Consider the following 20,706-nt stretch of genomic DNA (forward strand, 5'->3'; position numbering starts at 1 on the left):
CACTAATTTGTTTTGTTTTGTTTTTCCTGCTGTCCTTTCATCTCTGAGCTGGGGCACAAGTCTACAAGCAGCCTTGAAGTGCACCCCTTTCTTTCCTTCTTGTAATAAAATGAGGGAGTCACGTCCTTCTTACAGTGTGGCACATACACTGCCACGAGCTTTGGCAAAGAATTAGGCCTTCATTTAAGACAAAGCATGAAGCAGACAAATCACCTGTGTAACTTGCAAGATTTCACTTTGACTGCCATGAAAATATCCCCTTCTCTGTCAACAAGTAGGGTAGGTTTTGTCCTGTCCAGTCAGGAAGCAATTGAATAATGAAACCAAGAATGCCATGTCTAAGTGTCTGCACACGGTATACTAAGTGGCTGGAAACAGTGCCCCGTGGGATTTTCAGTGGCCAGTGTTGCAGGTGCTATAAATGATGTGTGAAAAACGTTTCTCAATTTTTTTTTTTAATGGATATTTTTACAGGTAGACGACTTCTAAGCGTCAGAAGTCCAGTTACTGCTGCAGGTACTGTTTCCAGGTCATTTTTGTCTTTGCTACTGGCTTCTTCCATTTTTGGTCATAATCTTTTCATCCTATAGCCAAAATACATGTTGAGGCTTACTGATAAGAAAAATCTTGGGTTCAGCAGTCCGCTGTAAGTGTATAGTGTGCTGAGGGAACACCCAGAGCAGCCACAAAACTGGGGGCAGGACATTTGGTCAGAACCGAGGAATTAATTGGTCATCTCCCTGACCAACACGTACCCTTAAGTGTTGAATTTCTGTCTCAATGTGGATTTCTCTAGAACACCAAGGTATTACTTTCAGAAGGGATGTAGGTGATAGTACTTTAGTGCCACTTAATACTTAAATGTTTGTACTGACACTCAATGACGATGTTTTATAGTGAAATGATATTAGTCAGTAATCTAGATGTTGTAGCCAAGCAGACGATACGTAGGCAAATGGAAGCCCTGTTCTTGGACCCTGCCCGTTTTGTAAAGGTATGTTCTTTTAAGAAGAAACCCGTTGTCTGCAAAATCATGAAATTGTCGTGTTAGTTTTAGTTTTTGAGCCCACACGTGGTTCCTTTCCTCATCTGTTGTGCAAGGCTGCTCTGACAGTTGGCACCTTGTCTAGGCTTCTTCAAGAGGTTCAACCTTAGGCTGCTTCAATGCTGCTCTCAACCAAGTACTTAAGTACAGCCGCGCTGTAAGAAAGTTTGTCCAAGGTGTTCTGTGGGTGTTTGCTTCTGAGGGACTATAGAATGGCAAGGAGAATCAGGCCTTTTCCTGGTTTCCTTTTTATTTGACAAAGGCCCTGTGAGCCCCTAGATGCCCATTGGGCAGGGCAAAAGCATCTGTTTGAGGACGGTTATGCTCGGTGCATTTGGCATCGTAAAGTGGTTTTATACGGCTTCAGTTCAGGTAGAAAACCAGGAGAAATAGCCTTGGGGTGCCCAGCCTGCAGGCTGAATTAGGCTGCTTGGAACAATGCAAGTAGCGGTAGGGTGTTTCTGTGACTCCTCCTGCAGTCCAGAGAAGCCTTGCACGTACTGACATAAATTTGGTTTGTGGATGAAGGAACTGTTCTGGAGAAACTCTTAGTTTCTTTCTTGTATGACCACAATGTAGATCTCTTTGCTGTGTGATGGATGTAGTTTATCCAGCGGAGGATGACTGCATTTGGTCCTCTTGGCTCGTGGTGGTTCATATGGCTAGGCGTGCATGGATTGACGTGAACTCTTGTGATTTGGGGATTGTGTTTATGTAAGAAACAGCACAGCTTGCTTGAGCCGTCTGCAGGTCTCTTAGCTGTTAAACATTTCAGCTCTTAATTTCCTTGAGAGGAGTCTTGCTGATATATTCATTCGGACCTTAAAATACCGTTCATGCTAAATTTACTCTTTATTAACTAAGAAGATCTAAAGCCGTAGAGATGTTTAGAGTCTTAAGTTGCTAGGAGCTTTTTCAATGAAAGAAGTGTTTCATGTAATTTTTTTTTTTCCCCCCTGATTTGTTAGGCTGCTTTTTTCATGGCAGTTGGAATTATTTCTAAATGTGAGAAAGGTGTGTGTTTTTGTTTTTTTTTTTTTTTCCTGTGTCTCTGAATAATTAAAAGATACTTATAAGTATTCAGAAAGCATCAGTCTTACTATGTTATATCTTGAAAAACAATGCTTGTTAGGTAAGAGTTTATCTGTAGTTTGAGCTTGTTGAAGGCTTGTATCTGACCTAGGGTTTTGGTTGGTTTTTTTTTAAAACAGCCAGCAGTGAAAGATGACTTGTTAAAGTTTAACCACCATGGTATCGCAGCAGTAATCCACCAGTGTGAGTAGGAACTGTATGTTACGTCAGAAGTGATGATTTCAGTTGCGCACATCCCAGTCTGCTGTAATTGCTTTGCAGAAGAATTTTGTTGTACTTCCAAATCTAGAACACTCGGGCGTTTGGACCCTTTGACTCAGATTTGACAGTTTTGGTTTTGTTTATGGGCTGCTTCTCATACTTGGTGTTCCAGAACTGAAGCTTTCTCTTTTTTTAGCTACAGTCCTCAGTTAAAGACCATTTGGACGATAGAAGTATAATTGAAGGAGTGATATTTGTGGGGCTTTCTCAGTAGTAGTTCTCATTAAACTCTTGGGAGGAAAAGAGGGTCTTAGGTTTGGGGCAGAGTAGTTGCATTTAAATATCTTTGAATGTTTCAGATACATCAGATACATTTGCTTAAAAGTCTTACCTGCCAAATAGTGGTTAGATGGAAAAATGGGGAGAGCAGTTAAGGATCTCTGCAAATTAAAATAACAGAGAAAGGGAAAGCAAAAAAAGAAGGAAAAAAAAGAAGGAAAAAAAAAGGCAAATAAGATAAAGGGGGGTGGGGACACCCAGCAGTAGGAACTCTCGTTTTCATATTTAGCAAACCGTTGGAAGAGATGGTGAACTCATTATGATCATTATAATGATCTGGATCTGGGCTGGATCTTTAGCCTGTCATTTCACCTAGAATCATACCTTCTCAATGTACAAGATAAAACCTTGATTAAAAAAAAAAAAAAGATGAGACTGTAGGCTGTAATTTCCTTTAAGTGCACCTTGGCCCATGTGCTGGATTTAACATGTCGGTGATCCAGTCTTTAAATGTCTGCAGACACTACCTTGACTTTTGAGTTACTTGTATGTACAACATTTGGTAGTTACACTGTCCACTTGCTTAGTTAATGGGGTTATTCTGAAATATCTGGTACACCAAAGTAGGAGTAATGATAGTTACTGGTGGCTTCTGTTTGGCAAAGGGTAAATACATGATTGAGAAATTTGGTGTGGGTATGCAGAGGGAGTGTCTATGTGTCTGTAAGGATCTCTGATTTGTATGACAGCAGCCTGCTGACCCTCTGTATTGAAATATTTTCAGATGAAATTGATGTTCCAGAAGTGTTATTGTGTGATTGGAATATCCTTGGCTGTAGAGAAAAATTTTTTTTGACTCTATTTTTAGTCTCAGAATTCACATGACATGTTTTTCCTTCCCTATAGTTGCACAACAGTGTTTGGAATGTTTGCAGCCATATAAGCAACCAGCTTCTCCCTGGTAAGTATAAGCATGGATCCTTGGTTTTGTCAATTATAGTTTCCTTTTAAGCTTTTGATGTTTTGTTTTAAAATTCAGTTTTTTCTTAATTCTTGCAGAGGCACTGTGGATAATATTTCTCTAAATCCTTATAGTCTTAAAACAATTCTTCTGCACATTTTCAGTTGGCAGAAAAAATGTCAGTGTCGTTAAAGTAGATTTTCTTGAATGTTATTTTGTTTAGGAAAAACCTGCTTTATTTCATGTGACTTAAACCTTTTCCCAAATCTTCTTGCTTGTTCAGTGTTTAAAAGTGTTTTCTTTTGCATTTAGTGTGTTACAGGAAAAAAGAGGGGAAACCAGAACAGCTAAATGAGACATGATCAAATGATTAAAAAGAATTCTTTTCAGTAATGAGTTTTAATTTCTTTAATTGCACTTGGTAATTTAAATAGGTTTTATTCTAGAAAAAATTTTTCTGTTCTGTTTGAGTTGCCTGTGTTCATAATTTCTGCTTCTGTGTTGGTCTGTCCCAGTCTCGCCACTAGTTTGAATTGACAGCACAGTTACATGGGACGTTGTTGAGAGGATGGAAATGACATTCTTGACATCCTGTAATCTTGGGGAGAGTGTGAGGGTCTTGATCTGGGGAGGGCAACTTGTGTTCGCTGACACCTGTTCACTTTTGTCACCAAGTACTTTGAGTAAGTCTTGGTTTCTGCGTGAAGAGGAGAGCAAATTTTTGCTGGTGTCAGTTTTGTTAGTCCGCTTGTGCAAACTAGACGAAAAATAGGAGTCTGAAATAAAATACGAAGTCTTACACTTTGGGGGAATGTGTCGGTGTTGAGGAAGGAGCTGTACAGCATTCTTGTTATGGAAATTGTATCAGTTCAGGATCCAATGTCAGTGTTGTGTTGCTCGGGTTTGCCTGTGTAGTTGTTGATTGAACCTGCGGAACTTCTAAAGCCAGAAGTGGGTGCTGGTTATGATCTAGTTGAGGATCCTACATGGTGCAGATAAGACCTGGATGTAGTCCAATGTCTTGTTTGAAATGTGTCTTTGGATAAAGGGAGGTGATGCAGTATTCCTTGGAATTAGTTGCAGTGTCTAATGGTCTTTCTGTCCAGTTCACATCTTCCCTGTTTCTGCTCCTGTTGCATTAAAAAATATACTTGACTGAAGATGTGAGGCACTGTGTTTTGAAATACAGGCGCCAAGGACATCTTCTGAAACTCGTGATTGTGTCCTAAAACTTACTTATCTTGCTATGAAATGGTATGCATAAACAGAACATGAGGCAGGAGCATAGGGATCCTTAGATGAATAGCTAGTACAGGAACTGGTTTTGGGTTAATACTTTAACAGGTGTGGGGTTTTATTTCTGATTTTATATGTAGGGTAAAATACACTGAGGCATGCTTCATGTAGCAATGCTGCTGTAGGCAAAACCTTGTAGGCAGAATTTTTTTGGCTGCAGGCAATGTCTGTTGTAAGCAGCTTCCCAGGTTGGTGCCAAAACAGTTTTTAAAAGTGGTGTTTAAATGTTTGTGAGACTTGCACTTAGTTTTCATAAGGTGCCATTAGGATTGTATAGTATAAGTGGTGTCTATAAATACTGTTTTGCAGTCTGACATAGCCGTTGCCTTTTCTCATCTGCAGGTGTGTGGTTTCAGCACAGCATGGCTGTGGTCATCCACTTGCAAGGTCTTCTGATTGTGGTGGGGACTATGGACTTCTCTGGATTGACCATCCCCGATGGGGGCGTGCATATTGTAGGGGGTGAACTGGGTGAGGCTTTCATTGTTTTACCACTGATGAAGGTGCAAGGCTGGGTATATGTATGTGGATGGTATAAATAAAAGGTCAAAACTAACTATTGAGGAGCAATAAAAATCTTACGTGCAAAATGTGGTTGGACTTAGTCCTGGCCATTTCAGAGTGGGTATGCTAGCAGTTTTGCAACACTGGTGCTGGAGTGAATGACAGAGTCAGTGCAGGTTTTGTAGAACCCACTGTAAACCTGTTTTGGCCAAGAAACTGCTTATACTGCTATACATGAAGGAAAAAACCCAAACTTGTGTCTTATTGCCCATATAGGAAGTGCAGTTCAGGTCTTGGGGCGGTTCTCAGTATCCCAGGTCAGTTAGGCTTGTGCTGCATCTCCAGTGAACACAGGACAGTCTCTTGGTTGCTTTTACTCCCTGTTTTTGCCAGTGCTTTTTGTTAACCTGCTGCCTGTCCTGCCATGTAGATCTACTGAATCACTGGTGGTGTAGAATGCGTCATAGGAACTGGACAGCAAGCTTACCATCCAGAATAAAGCTTAATACTACTTTGCACTGAAAATTTATATTGATGTAAGCTGTCAAAGCTTATTGTGCTCCTTTATCAAGTCAGAGAACTATGTTTTTTTCATGGAGTTCCTCTTTTTTTTTTTTTTTTCCTGTGTGTGCTCTGATGGAGGGGAGGGAAATCCCTGGGTTTGGCAAAGATACACTAAAGAATGAAGGAGATAAGAGGCTGAATTCTGGGAGTGAATTGCCTTTCTTTAGAGCTGCTTATGAAGTACTGACTTGAGACAGTACTGAGTTTGGAAGTGGGACTCATTTTAAGGCAGGGGCTTTGGTGTGATAGTATGTAGGGAATGGTTTAATCATACTTATCAATGATTTTGAAAACAGGGTTTGCAAAGGCAGGTAAGGTTTTGAAAAAGGCTACAGTGATTCTGCAGTTTCTAGAGAGAAAACAATAGAGGCTGTTTTTAGTGAAAGAGAAAGTTTGACATAACTGCTTGGTTTTGCTCTATATGATAATACGAAAGATTTCTCCATTTTTGAGAGGAACCCTCTTCTATTGGAACTTAGTGATGTGCCAGGTTTGGGGCTCAGCACTGACAGAGCTTAAAACTGAAGTAAGAACAGCTGCAGGTTTGGGTATACAGGACCTGTACTGTTAGCAGAGCAGAAAGCTTGTTTTAAAAGACCAAAATCGTGATCCCTGAAGGGATCAGTATTAATGTGAGTATATTGTCTTCTGCATCGCCGTGATATAAATGTGCCTTCCTGATCTGTACCTGTAAGTGTCAGAATAGTTGAGTAGTCTTTAAAAGCTAGATTACCTCATGGTGACTTTTATGCAGAAGAAAAGGCTTTCCCTTTTAAACAACAGAGTGTACTTTCAGTGATGTAGATTAGAAATATTTTCTGTTGGAAGTAGTGACTTGTCTAAATTCTGGCGTAGTTGTTCCTAAAACATGTCTAATCCTTGTAGTGGAGTAAGAAATTTTGGAGAAAAGCCATACAGCTTTGGGGGTAGGCCTACTAACTGCCTCCTGTTTTAATCGTGGTCTTGAGCACTTGAGAAAAACAGGTTCCTGGAGTTACCAAGGCAACAAGCCAGCTTGTGTCTTGGTTTAGTTACCAAATTAGTACAAATTAATTTTCTGCTGAAGAAAATTTTAGAAGAGATGTTCTGCTAAAGTGTTCTTATTTCCAAGTCGTAGCTATGACTGTGTCTGATTTGTCTGGGGTGGTTTGTTAACAGTGTCTTGGTGTAGTTGAAGGTTTTTAAGTAGTCCTTGGAGGAGAGGATAGAGGCTGAAACAAAATCTTGAAGCAGAGACCAAGCCCCTGTACTCAGTGCTTTCTTTCTGAGAAATGAAGATCTCCATATGGTCAAGGTCATGATGGTGAAATGTGGATGGGCTTTATCGTTGCCTGTTGGCCTTGTTTGTGAAGAGCTGTGTAAATGTTGTATCGCACAGTTTCATTCTTGCTCTAAGGCAGGGTAAAATTGTTGAGATCCGCTATTGAGTAATTGTGTAATGTTCTACCAAGTATGTATCTGCTTGAGGAAGCTGTTCCTGAAATTAGCTGCAAATGAAAAAGAGAGCCTGCTTTGCAAGGCACGCTGAGTATAGGGACTGCTGTGTCAAGTTAAATCCAGTGGCAGGCTGAGAGAGAACCCAGAGCAGCCCGAGTTTCATAACTTGGGAGGGGAGAGGAAGGAAGACTTTGTGGGAGGGGGCAATGAGACAAGACTTTTGCCCTTACAGTTTCTCCTCTCTTAACTTTCTGATCAGCTGCCTTGTAACAAGCTTGGCTGAGTTAGTGCAGTGCAGTGTGTGTGCTCTGAGGAGCGCTGGTGTTCAGCTGACTCTTGCTGTAAAGGAGACAGTTCAGATTTTTCACAGAATCTGCAGCCTCTGTAAATATGGTTAAATGGCTTCTGCTGTTTGTTTTTTTTTTTTCAGACTTCTCTTTAGTTGTCATACTCGTAGGTGTTTTAACATTTGGCTGAAGCTATAGTAAGGCCTTCCTCACCAAAACTGATGTTTATTTATGGAAGCCCTATTGTATGAGATACTGTTCCTGAAGTCAGGAGATGTGTATGTTACTCTTCAGCCTTGTGTAGGTGAGCTGAAATGACTCCCATTCTTCAGGACTACAGCTGTTACCAAAGGGGACTACTGCAGAGAACTTCAATAATGTCCTTTCAGTAATTCTAGGACTGTGGTCTTCGCATGTCCCTACTCTGTGAAAAGGAAAACCAAGTTTACTAGGACAGGAGTCATCTTGCCGTTGTAACTTCTCTTACAAGTGTTAAGCAAAATACATCTGTTCCACATTTGGAAGCATGAAATTCTGTTACTAGTGTGAGAAAGTGGTGTTTTAATGATGTAAATATGGAGAGAAAATAGTGGATGTTTGAGGTGTGGGTGGATAAACTGTTTAAAAAAGAAAATCTAGCTTTGCACTTGCAGCTTAGATTTCCAGATTTATTTTTTTTAATTCTTACTGTTTATTTTTCATCAGAATCTAAAACCCCAGCCATTCTAACTTTTCCTTAATTTCCTTCCCCCTCTCCACACTAAAAGTTATGGAGGTGGTAGGTAAATCCACCCCTGTCCCAACCTGTAGCCGTATTAGAAGACAGTCATTCCTGGACTGATTCAGATCCATACTGGGCGAGCTCACAGTTTGTTGTCAGGTGCTCTGGAAAAGTAACTCATAATGTTTCTCAGTTCCTAGGTGGCTAAACTATTTTTGCTTTTGGTGCGAATAACTGTGTTGAGAGTTGAGCTTACTGACAATAGCAGGGTTTTTTTCCACACCATTGCAGGCTGCTTTAACAGCAGTGAAGATAAGTCTAAAAGCAGTGCTTTGGAGGAAGATAGCAGATCATCTTCTGGTAGAGAAGTTTCTTTGCAGTGTGGTTATGATAGTCGAGGTGGTGGGGGTGCCTTCATGGCCAGCCCTTGGCAAATGGCCTGGTTTAAAAAGTGTGTTGATGGAGTAGCTTTTCCCTGTGACAGAAGCTTTATGACTTTCCTAAAGATCTTTGATTTCTGAAGTACTTAGAATCGTTCTTCATAAAATAATGTTATTCCTTTTATAGATGCAGCTCAGTTGATATTGTTGCTGTTTATGCATTGTGTGAACCAAAATGCTGCTGCTTAATTTCTATTGCCTGTGCATATCTCCTTATTCTTGTAGTGTAAGACTAGAAGGTGGTTTTGTTTTGTTTTTAATTTAACGTGGGGCCATTTTATGTATCTTTAATTGAATCTTCAAGATACAGGCTTACTGTAAGGAGGACAGTATTGAATAAAACTAACTTGTATTTTTGGATCTGGTGAGCTTGAAGACTACAGAAATGGATCATAATTTGTGTCTTAGAATTGTGGGAAACGACAAGAATTTGGGAAAAATAGCTCCTGATCAGGCTTTCCACTAAGTGTACCTTGAGAGAAACTACTTTGGCAAGATTTCTTAAACCTTTATATTATCTATTGGAAACATGTCTTAATGAGACTTATTTTTATTTTCTGGTTAAAGTGGTGGAGAAGTGGAAAGAAAGCGATGCAACTATGTAAGCAGTATAGACTGTCTTCTAAAATTGGTTAAAGAAACTATGTATTTCTAACGTCTTTGAACTCTGTGGCGTTTGTAGCGATGAGGTGACATAGTGTTCTCACTTCCTGTTTACTGGATTACTTGTTTTCATCAAACCAGGAGGGGGGAGAGAATATTATGAAACTTCTATCTCAGTTGTGAGTGAACATTGGGCTGCAGAGTTCTTAATTGACCTGGAACTCAGACTGATGGACAAAGGTTGAGCTTCAATCTTTCACGGTCCAGTAGCTACCATTTTGAACACATTTTTGGAATGATTCTGTGCACTGTCACTTGGGAACCCTTGTTTAAGAGATAATTGCCCCAATTACTTTGCAAACCAGAAATACAGAGGTCCCTTAACATACAGCTTTTGGGGATTGTGGTGCATAAGCTTATTTTGTGTATGTCTTGATTAGTGATTGATATTTAATTGCATTTTTCAGGGGAATAAAATCAGCAGTGTTGATATTACAAAATGACAAAACATCCTCCGAATAGAAGAGGGATCAACTTTGAGGTGGGAGCCCAGTTGGAAGCCCGTGACAGATTAAAAAACTGGTATTTTTTTAAAACCATTCATATTATATTAACTCTAAGTCTTTAATATCTCAAACATTTTGTATTGATACAATATTTAGAGTCCTGGTCGTTCGTTTGTAGGAAACTAGTTAATTTATAAAAGTTTGTATACCAGTGGTTGAAATGGGCGATAGGTGCTGCTATGTTGTGCTGGCCCTTAAAAAGTAGTGTACTGGTGCTGTCTGTGTCTGAGAAATAGGACTACTCCTAAATCCAGTGAGACTTGAGACTCTGGTACTCCTGAGTTCACGCTTTAAGTTCTGTGCTATACACAGATTGCAGAGCAGGCGTTACAGAGAGACAAATCTTGTGCAGTGCAGAGTAGCCAAGGTAGTTCATCGCTACTTCCTTTCCCACTGCTGTTGTGAATTCATAGGCTTTAAAGGCTGATTGACGTTGTTATGGCCTGTGCTCATTTGAGGGTGGTCAGCTTTAGAATTAAAGAACTGGATGTGGAAACACATGCCATGCTAAGAAGTCTGCTCTGGAGCCTGTCTTGCAGGCCTCAGTTGGGAGGAAGAACACTTTTCCTGACTAACCACTGCAGTAGGAAGGTGGAAAAAGGGCCTAAAAGTTACTTGGGCTAACTTTGAGCCTTCTACCTCTGTTCATTTTAGGAAGTCAGCTCAAAAGTTAGCATTTAATAGTGCTCAGTGAATGAGGCATACAATAAAAATTACTGGAATCAAAGACTACTTAAATACAGGAATTAATTTGGTTTTCACTCCTTAAGATATCTTCTCTCTCCTGAAATCAGCTATAGTTGACTTCTGTTTTAAGAGTCTGTGTGGGTTAGACACGACTGTACTTTAGGCTCTGGAACCTGCGGGTGAAGTGTGCAGAAGTCACAGTGTTGAAAACCATCTGGACATCCCAGCGGGATGGAGCACTACCTTAGACACAGGGGACTTGTTCCAAACCATCTTGACTGCATGCAGAGTATTTCTCTACTTTCCAAGTACAAGGGGATTGGAATTGTGAAAATGAGTAAACATAGTTCTTCATGGAGAGAACACGAAGTACGAACTTTAAATCATACTTGCATGTTATGTTTGCTTTCCTGTGTAACCAAGAGTTGGGTAGGTAGGGCTTTGATTAGAATCTGCGTGCATCTTCCATGTCCTTGAGCTTTATTTACCAGAAAAAAAAAATAATTACACCTACAAAAATGAGATTTCTTATCCTGTCTGTAATGTAGGCTTATTAAAGATGTAGTTCAGTATCGATTGTGTTGGAGTAAGGCTGATAACTTGTGTCTGTGACTTGTCTTCTGACGTGTTCGGACACAACAGTATCTCAAAGTATGGGCATATACAGGCCTTACATGGGAGAACTTTAGGAGGGAGAATTCAACACCCACTATACTTTCCACATATCCCTTGGCTTAAATTTGAATTTTGGATATGTTGCATGTCTAAATCCTACCCATGTTGTTTGGTTGTTAAAAACACTTGATCTTAAATGACCTGTCTTATGTGCAGTGTTTTGCAACTCTTTGATCTCACAACGTAGTTATTATCTCTCCAGTTCTGAAAGTGTTGTTCTTTTTGCTAAGGTTCTGAAATGTGGGCCAGAAAGTCCATGTTTCCTTGACTGGTGATCTGTGTGTATTTCTGTTTTCAGGGTTTGTGAACCAAAATCTGTAAGAGCTGCGGGCTTATTTTCTCTTAGCAATATCAGTGGTGACAGACTGACATACCTCATCAGGTGTGGGTTTGTAGAGGACAGCAGACTTTTTTCCCCTGCTATGTTCGCCTGCCACTGTGTGAACAGGGCCACTGTGATGTGGTAGCGATGCGCTCCTTTTGTGGGACTACAAAACTTTCCATTTGCTGATACTTGCTTTTCCCAGTGCTGGACCTTCAGAGGTCCAAGCTTTTCTTGTGTGTGCTTTTGTTGCTATGTTGGCACAAATGTAGGCAGAAGCCTCCTGTTTGATTGGGAGCTGGATTTCATTTCTGTGCTCAGTACCAAGTGCACCAGTCAATTCATGGGCCAGTATTGCTTCTCAAATGACAGTAGTCCTTTGGAAAGTATTTAATCTGAGCCCTGTTTACCTGCCTTTCTTGGCAGTGGCTTGTACTCTGAAATGCTAGTTCAGAACTTTCAGGGTGTTTGGATGTGATGCCAACCCTGTTGAAGAGGAAAAAAATTTGTGTGTGCCAGCAGAGTAGTCAATGCAGAGTCTACTCTTTGCCAAAGTGCAAAGTGAATTTTGTACCTTTAGAGCTCTTAGCAAAGGTTGCTTTGTTTTATCTGGAATCAAAATGTATTGGAAGTGCACTAGTTGTCTGTCACCTCCTAGGCTCAAACTCTAGTGAGTTTAGTGAATACTTTTGGTGCTTGGCTTAGTTCTTAGGGCTTGGTTCATGCATCGAAACTGTCATGAAAGACTTGTGACAGTGTCTGACCTCAGGGCACTAAAGGGGCAGAGCTCTGTCCATTGGGCAGTGCCTCAGTGCATGCTGAAAGGTCTGTTGGTACAGTGCTGCAGTTCAGAGGGTGGAGTAGAGGGACTGCTCCAGCAGTGCAGTCCTACGTGAAGAGGTCCCAGATACTAGCTGCAGCGATGTACAGGCGCGCACTGTCCCAGCTGAACTGAGGTCTTGAAACTTTTTACATTGGATCATTTGAACGCTTCAGAGCTGGTTAACTGCAGACACCCTCTCTTACCGAAAAGATGACTCTGCATTGGACCTCTGCAGTAGCAAATGGTGACACCTCTTCGAGTTCTGTCTATTGTCTGAGTAAATAGATATGAAGAGGTTGTTTTTTTTTTTTTTTATTCTGGTTGAGACTCTTGAAAACAAGATTAGTGTTGTTAAGAGTATTGTACTACCCTGTTTAAGGTTTAGATTGTCAGTCCCATGAGTTTAATTGCTCATGCTGTTGGGACTTTGTCTCAGTACTGAAAAGGTGAAGCCCCATAGCTGTTGTCCTTGATAGTATCGGTTCTCCTAGATGTTTCCTTTCCTCTCAGCATTGCTTTGACTGCAGTAAGCTTGTCCCTTCCGAGCTCCAAGAGAGAGGGGATTTACAGCAATTCCATTTTGGTATATAGGAAGGGAGACAAACTAGTTCAGGACTAAGAAATAGGAACTCCTTCAGTCAGCACTCTGATTCTGAATTTCCAGATAGTTATCTCTTCCCAGAAGAGGGTGGTTTTACACTTGTGTCTATAAGAAGCCTATTTTCATGTTGTTTGCTGTGCTCTGACAGCAGTAGTCTGAAGCTGCCAGTCATTGCTAACCCGTGTCTGTTGAGAGTTTTGCTGTTTGAGCTTTTGATTGTTGCTTGGGTTCTTATCAAAGCTAATGCCAGCATTTTGGGCACCTTGGAAGTTTTTCCTTGCTGTTTAGCCAGTGCATGAGGTGTTGAAAGGTACAAGCTCAGCATTCTTTTTGAGTTGAGATGGGAAACTACTTGTTTTGGCCTCCCAATAGATTGCAAGAAGTTGTGTCTGATTCAGCTTGTTTTTCACAGTGTGTTAGATAAATATTCAAATCACTACTGGTTGGGAATTTCTTACCCCGGATCAGTTAGCTGTTTTGAAAACCCACAGAGTCAGCTAAATGCTTCCTTTGTGCTTTGGGGCTGGATGTGCTGGATCATGCCTGGACACATGGCGGTTTTACTCTTCTCCAGGCTGTAGCCAGGCTTCAGCTATTGGCCTTTCACTTTGTGTATTCTCCCATAGTATGTTTTCTTGATAAACAAGACTGAATTTCTTTTAAGTTACCTCAACCCCTTGGCACGTTCACAGGCTTTTTTGGTGCTTGTGTGAGGATATCCTCTTCTGTATAGATCTGTGAGGACTTGTGCCTTCTGATGTGGCATGCTTGCTCAACACTTTGAAGGCTAGGGTACAAATGTTGGAGGAAGGAAGCTTACGCTGTCGAGGTGTGGTGCTCAGAGCTGTGGAGAACCTGTTAACTTTTCTTCTTTGTTTTGAAGTTGCCAATGCTGTGTGTTGTATCTGAAAGGAAGGTGGTGTCAGGGAAGGGGCTGTCAAAGTTTGTGGATACATTTAGCACAGATTATTAGAGGTTTACTCTTCCAGTCAAGAGCGCTGAACATACGTTTGCTGATGTTGGTTGCTTCAGAAAGAGATTTGTTTAGACTTTGTAGCATGTTATCCAGGAGCTGGCTGAGAGCTCCAGTTCACCCACGCTGACCCTCAACTGGGCTGAAATTTGGTCTTGTCAGGTGTGTTTTTCTTGAAGATAAAGCAGCATCTCTCCCCCAAAAGGAGCCTTTAGAAGGTGAGGTGGGATAGGTGCAGGTGATATTGGTGCATGGTTCTGGGATGATGGTTCCTCTGGTGGAAAAGTTTGCTCGTTTTACTGGGTATGAAGCAGGGAACATCGTCGAGTTAGTTGGCTCTTGTCACTTAAGCGTATGTCTCTGCAGTGGGAGAAAGTTAGTGAATTGAATGTGGTTACAGAGGTGTTTATCTGCATGGAGGAGATCGTTAGCTTAATGTTGAGTCAGTACTCTGTCATTTCTATCAGCTTCTCTCTTGATCTTTGAGAATCTGGACAAGCCCTAGGCCCATTGCAGTCCTGATGGCAAAAATGTCCTTCTGGCTGGTCTCTTGTTGAGAGGATCTGAGAATTCCTACCCGTTTTTGCTGCACCTTGTAGGGAACTGGATACTGATTTTTGTCGTTACCTGTACTTAGTGACAGGCAGTTGCTGAGGTACCTAGGGATAAACTGCGTTTAATAAAACTGTGTTGTTCTATGTGGAAAGACTGAATATTCCTCCCTCGCGAACCTGTGCAGGGCAGTGCTTGGGGTTACCTCAGTATGAAATATGTCGACTGTCACATGAAGGAAGTTAATTCCTTCCTAGGAAGCTGGTAACCAGTTAAGAGATGTCCCTGCTATAAGTATCTCCCGTATGTCTTCCTCTCCTCCACAGCCTTTGCTGCGTGTGTTTTGATGAACTAATGGCGTAGCTTGAGGCGTGTGATGTTGAGTGTTAGGCAGGGCCTTAGTCTATGGTTGCAGTGTGAGTCTCTAGCGTGGCCTATTTGTAGCTCTCTTTGAATAAGTCAGGATTGGACATCTCTCAGATCTGCTGAAGAATTTCAGTTGTAGATAGCTTTTCATACGTGTAGGATTGTAGAAGGGTAGTCTGTGTTGCATTTAAGCCTTCATTCTGACACGTCTAGGTTTTGTCTTGGCATCAGGCTTGATCCTTTCAAGATGCCATTTCTTTCTACCACTTGTTCTATCTTTTAAGTGTGATTTATCAGGTAAAGGAACACTTTTAGATTTGGGGTTTTTTTTCTTCAGCCCTTTGTTCAGGAATTCAGTGGGGCCTTGCCTTTCTTCTGTGAATAACAGAAAACACCAACAAGTGAAGATTTTTCTCCTGGCACTATTATTGTGGAGGGGAAAACATCAATACTTGGGATGTGATCTTCAGTTGGGGTAGTGAAGTATGGCGTGATTCTGACTGAAGTTACAAATTACCAATGCAATTAAAGAAATGCATAGTTTATAAGATCTTTCTGAATAGCAGCAACTGAATTTGATTCATCTCAGATTCCTGTACTTGTAACACACTAAGAGATTTTTATTTAAAAGTCCCAGGACTTTGCAGATGAAATTTAACTTCGAGAACCTGAAACTTAAATTAGGTTTAGCATGCCTGTTAGACTGCTGGTGTTACACTGGGAGGATGATTCACGATTCCTGTTGATAGGTATCTCTGAGAGAAGTGAGTGTATTGACCTCCAGGTGTTACTCCTTATAAGAGGGAGCTGAAGCTATCGGTTTTGTGAATATGTGGAACTTCTAGGTTTAAGGAAGGTTTTTCTGACTTCTTGATCGCTAGTTATCCTTTTTTTCCACCCCAGGCTAAGAACTCTTTAGTTGTCCTCTCTTCCTGCAGGTGATGTTTGCCTTTGTTCAGTTTTGGGATTTGTCCTGTGCTGAGCTCTTAGTCATTGTGTAGCATCTTTATTGCTTACACAAGTGATACATCAAATAATATTATGGTTGCAGAAACTAAAGGTTGTTAGGTGTAGTTACTCAGTTCCCCATCACAGCTGATCAAGCAGGTCTTCAGATATTGTGCTTTAATCATGCAGAGAAGGCTCCATTTGTGTCATGTTTTGTACTGGAGTTTAGCGGCTGAGATGGCTTACCTTGTTCTTAATGGAAATATTTTAATCTACCTTTTGACCAGGTATCCAGCTCACATTGAAGAAATTGATTATGAAGAAGGAAGAGTACTTATCCATTTCAAACGCTGGAACCATAGATACGATGAATGGTTTTGTTGGGACAGTCCTTATTTGCGTCCCTTAGAGAAAATACAGTTAAGGAAAGAAGGATTACATGAGGAAGAAGGTTGTGCAGTAAGTAGCAAACAGAGGACATTTGAGTATGTAACTGTTTAATGTGCAGTTGTATGAATTACGACCATTAAAATGCTTCACTGTTGCTGTGTTGCATGCTGTATAAGTTTTATGATTTATTTTAAATATTGGAAAACTAATCATTTTGATATTTTAATGAAGTTGTATTTTTCAGTAATTCTCAGATGAAAACGCTTTTAACTGCTGTCTTGTAGGGATTTCATATAAATGATCAGGTATTGGCATGCTGGTCTGATTGTCGCTTCTATCCAGCCAAAGTTACTTCTGTTAACAAAGATGGTAAGGAGTCACTTTCTGTTTTGTCGTACTTGTTAGTAATCCATTTCTAATGGTATTCTAACCTTTTTGCTTAGGTGGAGAGATAGCACAGCAGACAGAAGGCAACTGTGAAAAGTTTTATTTTCAATTATAAGTTTTAGTCTGACATCAACTTTTTTAACCTAACCTCTTATTCTTTTCATGAGGTAAAAGAACTTTCTGCTGGGATATCAAGTCAGTAGTTGCTTTAAGTACGTATTTGGGAAAAGTTATTTAAGTTCATTGTCTAGAGATGCATGTAACAGCAGTAAAACTAGTGTCAGAGCTGTGAAAAACTTTTACAAATAAAAAGAAAAAAAAAAAGACATAGCCAAGCTTCTTTTTGAATATGGGTGAGGAACCATGAAGGACTTGTTCTTGTGCTGTGCTTTCTTTAGATTAACTGTATGCTGTAAGATCAAGGAGAAAAAGTCTGTGTAATTATCTGTTGGAATATTCCACCAAAAATATTTTTGGGTTTTGTGAGGAAAGTGTATTGAAGGAGGAACTCTGAGCTTAGACATGCACGTTCATGCTTACCATAATTATTTTTGGTAACTTCACTGTTTCTCCCTCACCTGGCCTGTGGTAAGACCTCTGCTGTTGCAGTTTCTAACAAAACGGATAAGGCAGCTTTTATCTAGAGCTAAATAAGCACCTCGAGTATTGGAGCTGTCAGCAGATGGTCTGTTAAACTTCTGACCTTTAAACTCTAATGCCTTATTTTCAAATTTTAGGTACGTACACTGTGAAATTTTATGATGGTGTAGTTCAGACTGTCAAAAACATTCACGTCAAAGCTTTTTCCAAAGATCAGGTAAGCATTGTGTTCATATTACTTGTGTATTCTAAAACTGACTGTTCAGGTGACTAGATTTGATGAATTATAAAATACGAAATAAATGAAGCATCTCTATTGCTAACATACAATACATCTGAAATAAAATCCATTAAAATGAAAAGGTTACGCGAGTCTTCATGGTTTGATTTGCAGAGCGCTCAGGTTTATGTTCTCATGAATGAGCCTCTTGAACTAAAGAAATCATAGGCATATATAGATATACACAAGTTTTCTGAAAATCATTGGAAGATTCAGAATGTACATACTAAAGCTAGTGGTAGGTTATTGAAACACACTTTTGTTGTTTCACCTGTTTAAGATTAGTTTAAATACATGCGTCTTGAAAATCAGGGGATGGGAACTATGGAGTTGGACTGAAACTATTCTTTCCCGAAGTAATTACTTGATTGTATTGAGACTTTTAAGGAATCTGTCTAGTAATCTCTTTACCTCACAGCTTTCAGAAGATAAGCTTTTTTTGCTTCTATGGTTTGGCTATTCTACTGACCCTTCAGCTTGTGATGGAAAGTAGTAGTGAGCCATTCAAAAAAAACCCCAACCAAACCAACAAAATAACCCTAACCACCCCCCAACCAACCAAAAAAAAAAAAACCCCAACCTTGCCCTGCTCGTGGTGAAAAGGAGGAAGTGCTGCTTTGTCCTTGAGTGTTCATGTGTGGGCACTTTATAGGAAAGGCTGACAAGTTCTAGTTCTGTGTAATTTCGTTAAAACTTAAGTACCTGCTGCAGAACAATTTTCATTACAGGAATGGTTTTAAATTTGAGATCTTGCCACACATTCCTGTGTGGTAGCTGTAGCCTGTGTTCTTAGTCATGCCTTCTAGCTTTATTTTTCTGGAACTCTTTAAGTTTGTGCAAAGAAATTGAAGCCACCCGATTCCAACAATGAATGTGAACGGCTACATGGAAATCTGTCCCTGTTGTGAAGAGACACTCTGTTCCTTGGAGGTCTCCATATTTGTGTATCTGCCAGGGTGGGAGGGAAAACTGTTTCAGATTTGCCCCAAAGCGCTTATGGTGGGTCGGTGTCTGGCGGGGTTTTGGCGCGGTTTTGGTGATGGGGAGGGGGCCACAGAGGCAGCTCCTGTAAGAGGCTTCCAGAAGCTCCCCCGGCTCCAATTTCGGACCTGCCTCTGGGCGACACCAGGGTAATGGTGCCTCTGTGAATAACTGTTGAAGAGTGAAAGAAGCGGTCGCTCGCTTTGCTTTGTCTGTATTGGTGAGCGAAGGGGGATGGGAGGGAGACAGCCCTGCGGACCCCAGGTCAGTGAGGAAGCAGAGGGGGGCTGTGCCGGAGCAGGGGTTCCCCTGCGGCCCGCGGGGGGGTGGCGGCTGAGCCCCTGCAGCCCCCGGTGGCCCAGAGGTCGCCCTGCAGCCCGCGGAGGGCCCCGGGCCGGAGGAGCAGGGCCCGGGCCCGGAGCAGCCGCGACTGCGGCCGCACTGGAGCCGCCGGTCGGTGGGAGGGCGGCAGCGCCGGGAGGGCCCCGCGCTGGGGCGGGTTGGGGAGCTGCGGCCCCACGGGAAGGACTCGCGTTGGGGCAGTCGGAGGAGGAATGTCTGCCGGGAGAGGGACCCCGCGGTGGGGCAGGGGAGGGCTGCGAGGGCCCCTCTGCCTGCGGGGGAAGGAGCAGCGGAGACCCCTTGTGCGGGACGGGCTGTGACTCCCATTCCCTGCCTCCTCTACTGCCGGGGGCGAAGAGGGAGCAGAGCTGAGCCCGGGAAGAGCAGAGGAGTGAGGGCTGTGTGTGTTGTATTTAAGACCTGGTTATATCTCTCATTATCCTTGGTGGTGGTTGTTTGTGTTAAATGTATGTTGTTATCCCCAAGTTGAGTCTGTCTTTTGCCGGTGAGTGAGCCCTCCTTGTCCTTTGTCTTGATCCTCAAGCCTTTTTGGTTGTATTTTCTCCTCCCCATCCCTCAAGGGACAGGGTAGGGATGAGCGGGGTAGGGGTGAGCGAGTGGCTGCAGGGGGCTTTTATTGCTGGCTGATTGGGCTTAAACCACGGCAGTGCTTTTAATAGCTTTCAAATGGTAATTATTGTGCCCCGTTGAGGGTTGACTAGTACTCACAAGGGAACTACCTGAAGAATCCTCATTGCGCCGAGAAATACTTCTACCGTATTTGACCTTAAATACATGAAGCTGAACAATCTTAAGAAATATTCTGCATAAGAAAGGCAAAATATTTTGTGTCTCCTTTAGGGAGTTCCACGTTTCTGCATAGCTTTGGGTAGGTTTTGAAAAGTGTTTAAATTTTCTTCTGCATTTAACCACTGGCTGGGAAGATTTCTCCTAGCACAAGAGGATAAGTTATCCCAGAACATTTTGTTCTGTCTTTTAGCATGAAAAAGCATAAAGGGAGAATTTCCTAGTGAGCTCCATTTACACAATCAGAAGTAAAGTTAGGAAAAAAAAAATACTTGAGCCACTGCAGAGGTCAAGGTTCAGTTGTGAATGTTGAGTTGCTGAAGGTGTGGATTCAGGCACAGCACTAATGTAGCAGCATGCTGGCAGTGAAGGAAAAGTGACTTGTTCCTGTTCATCAGTAGGAGAGGCGGTAGCCATGAAGACGCATGTGGCTCATCTTAGCTGTTCTTAAAAAAAAAAAGCCCCAAACCCACCTGATTTGAGGTGAGCAATGTAAGCTGGTGGTCTTTTCTTTAATGACAGTGATAACTGTCCCTGTGTAGGGGGCATAACGTGCTGTATCAAACAGCGATGGTAAAATGCAAACGAGCTCCTTGTTCAAAGTTTCAGCTTGTGCTGAGGTGGGTTGACCCTGGCCAGATGGCAGGTGCCCACCAAAGCCACTCTATCACTCCCCCTCCTGAACAGGACAGGGGAGAGGAAAAAAAATATAACAACAGGCTTGTAGGGTTGAGATAAGGACAGGGACCTCACTCAGCACTTACTGTCATGGGCAAAACAGACTCAACTAAAGGAAAATGTACTTTATTACCAATTAACTCAGAGAGGAGTAATGAGAACTAAAACCAAATCTTAAAACACCTTCCCCTCACCCTTCCCTTCTTTCCTGGGTGTAACTTTGTTCCTGATTTCTCTCCCTCCTCCCCCCTGAGTGGCACAGGGAGGGAACAGGGAATGGGGGTTACGGTCAGTTCAT

The 20,706-nt window shown here is 41.7% G+C and overlaps 1 protein-coding gene across 1 annotated transcript in view; it reads left to right on the forward strand.

Moving 5' to 3' along the window:
- The first annotated feature begins 477 nt into the window (after window positions 1-477).
- PHF20 (PHD finger protein 20) overlaps window positions 478-20,706 on the forward strand; it is a 75,853-nt gene continuing 55,624 nt past the window's right edge. The window contains exons 1-6 of the mRNA XM_086474521.1: window positions 478-516; window positions 3,524-3,578; window positions 9,898-10,012; window positions 16,231-16,402; window positions 16,618-16,702; window positions 17,458-17,537. Of these exons, the coding sequence (XP_086330647.1) occupies window positions 9,930-10,012; window positions 16,231-16,402; window positions 16,618-16,702; window positions 17,458-17,537 (420 nt within the window). The 5' untranslated portion in view covers window positions 478-516; window positions 3,524-3,578; window positions 9,898-9,929. The remainder of the gene's footprint in view (window positions 517-3,523; window positions 3,579-9,897; window positions 10,013-16,230; window positions 16,403-16,617; window positions 16,703-17,457; window positions 17,538-20,706) is intronic.

Source organism: Leptosomus discolor, chromosome 17, assembly GCF_034619465.1.
Source record: "Leptosomus discolor isolate bLepDis1 chromosome 17, bLepDis1.hap2, whole genome shotgun sequence".
NCBI classification, from domain to species: Eukaryota; Metazoa; Chordata; class Aves; order Leptosomiformes; family Leptosomidae; genus Leptosomus; species Leptosomus discolor.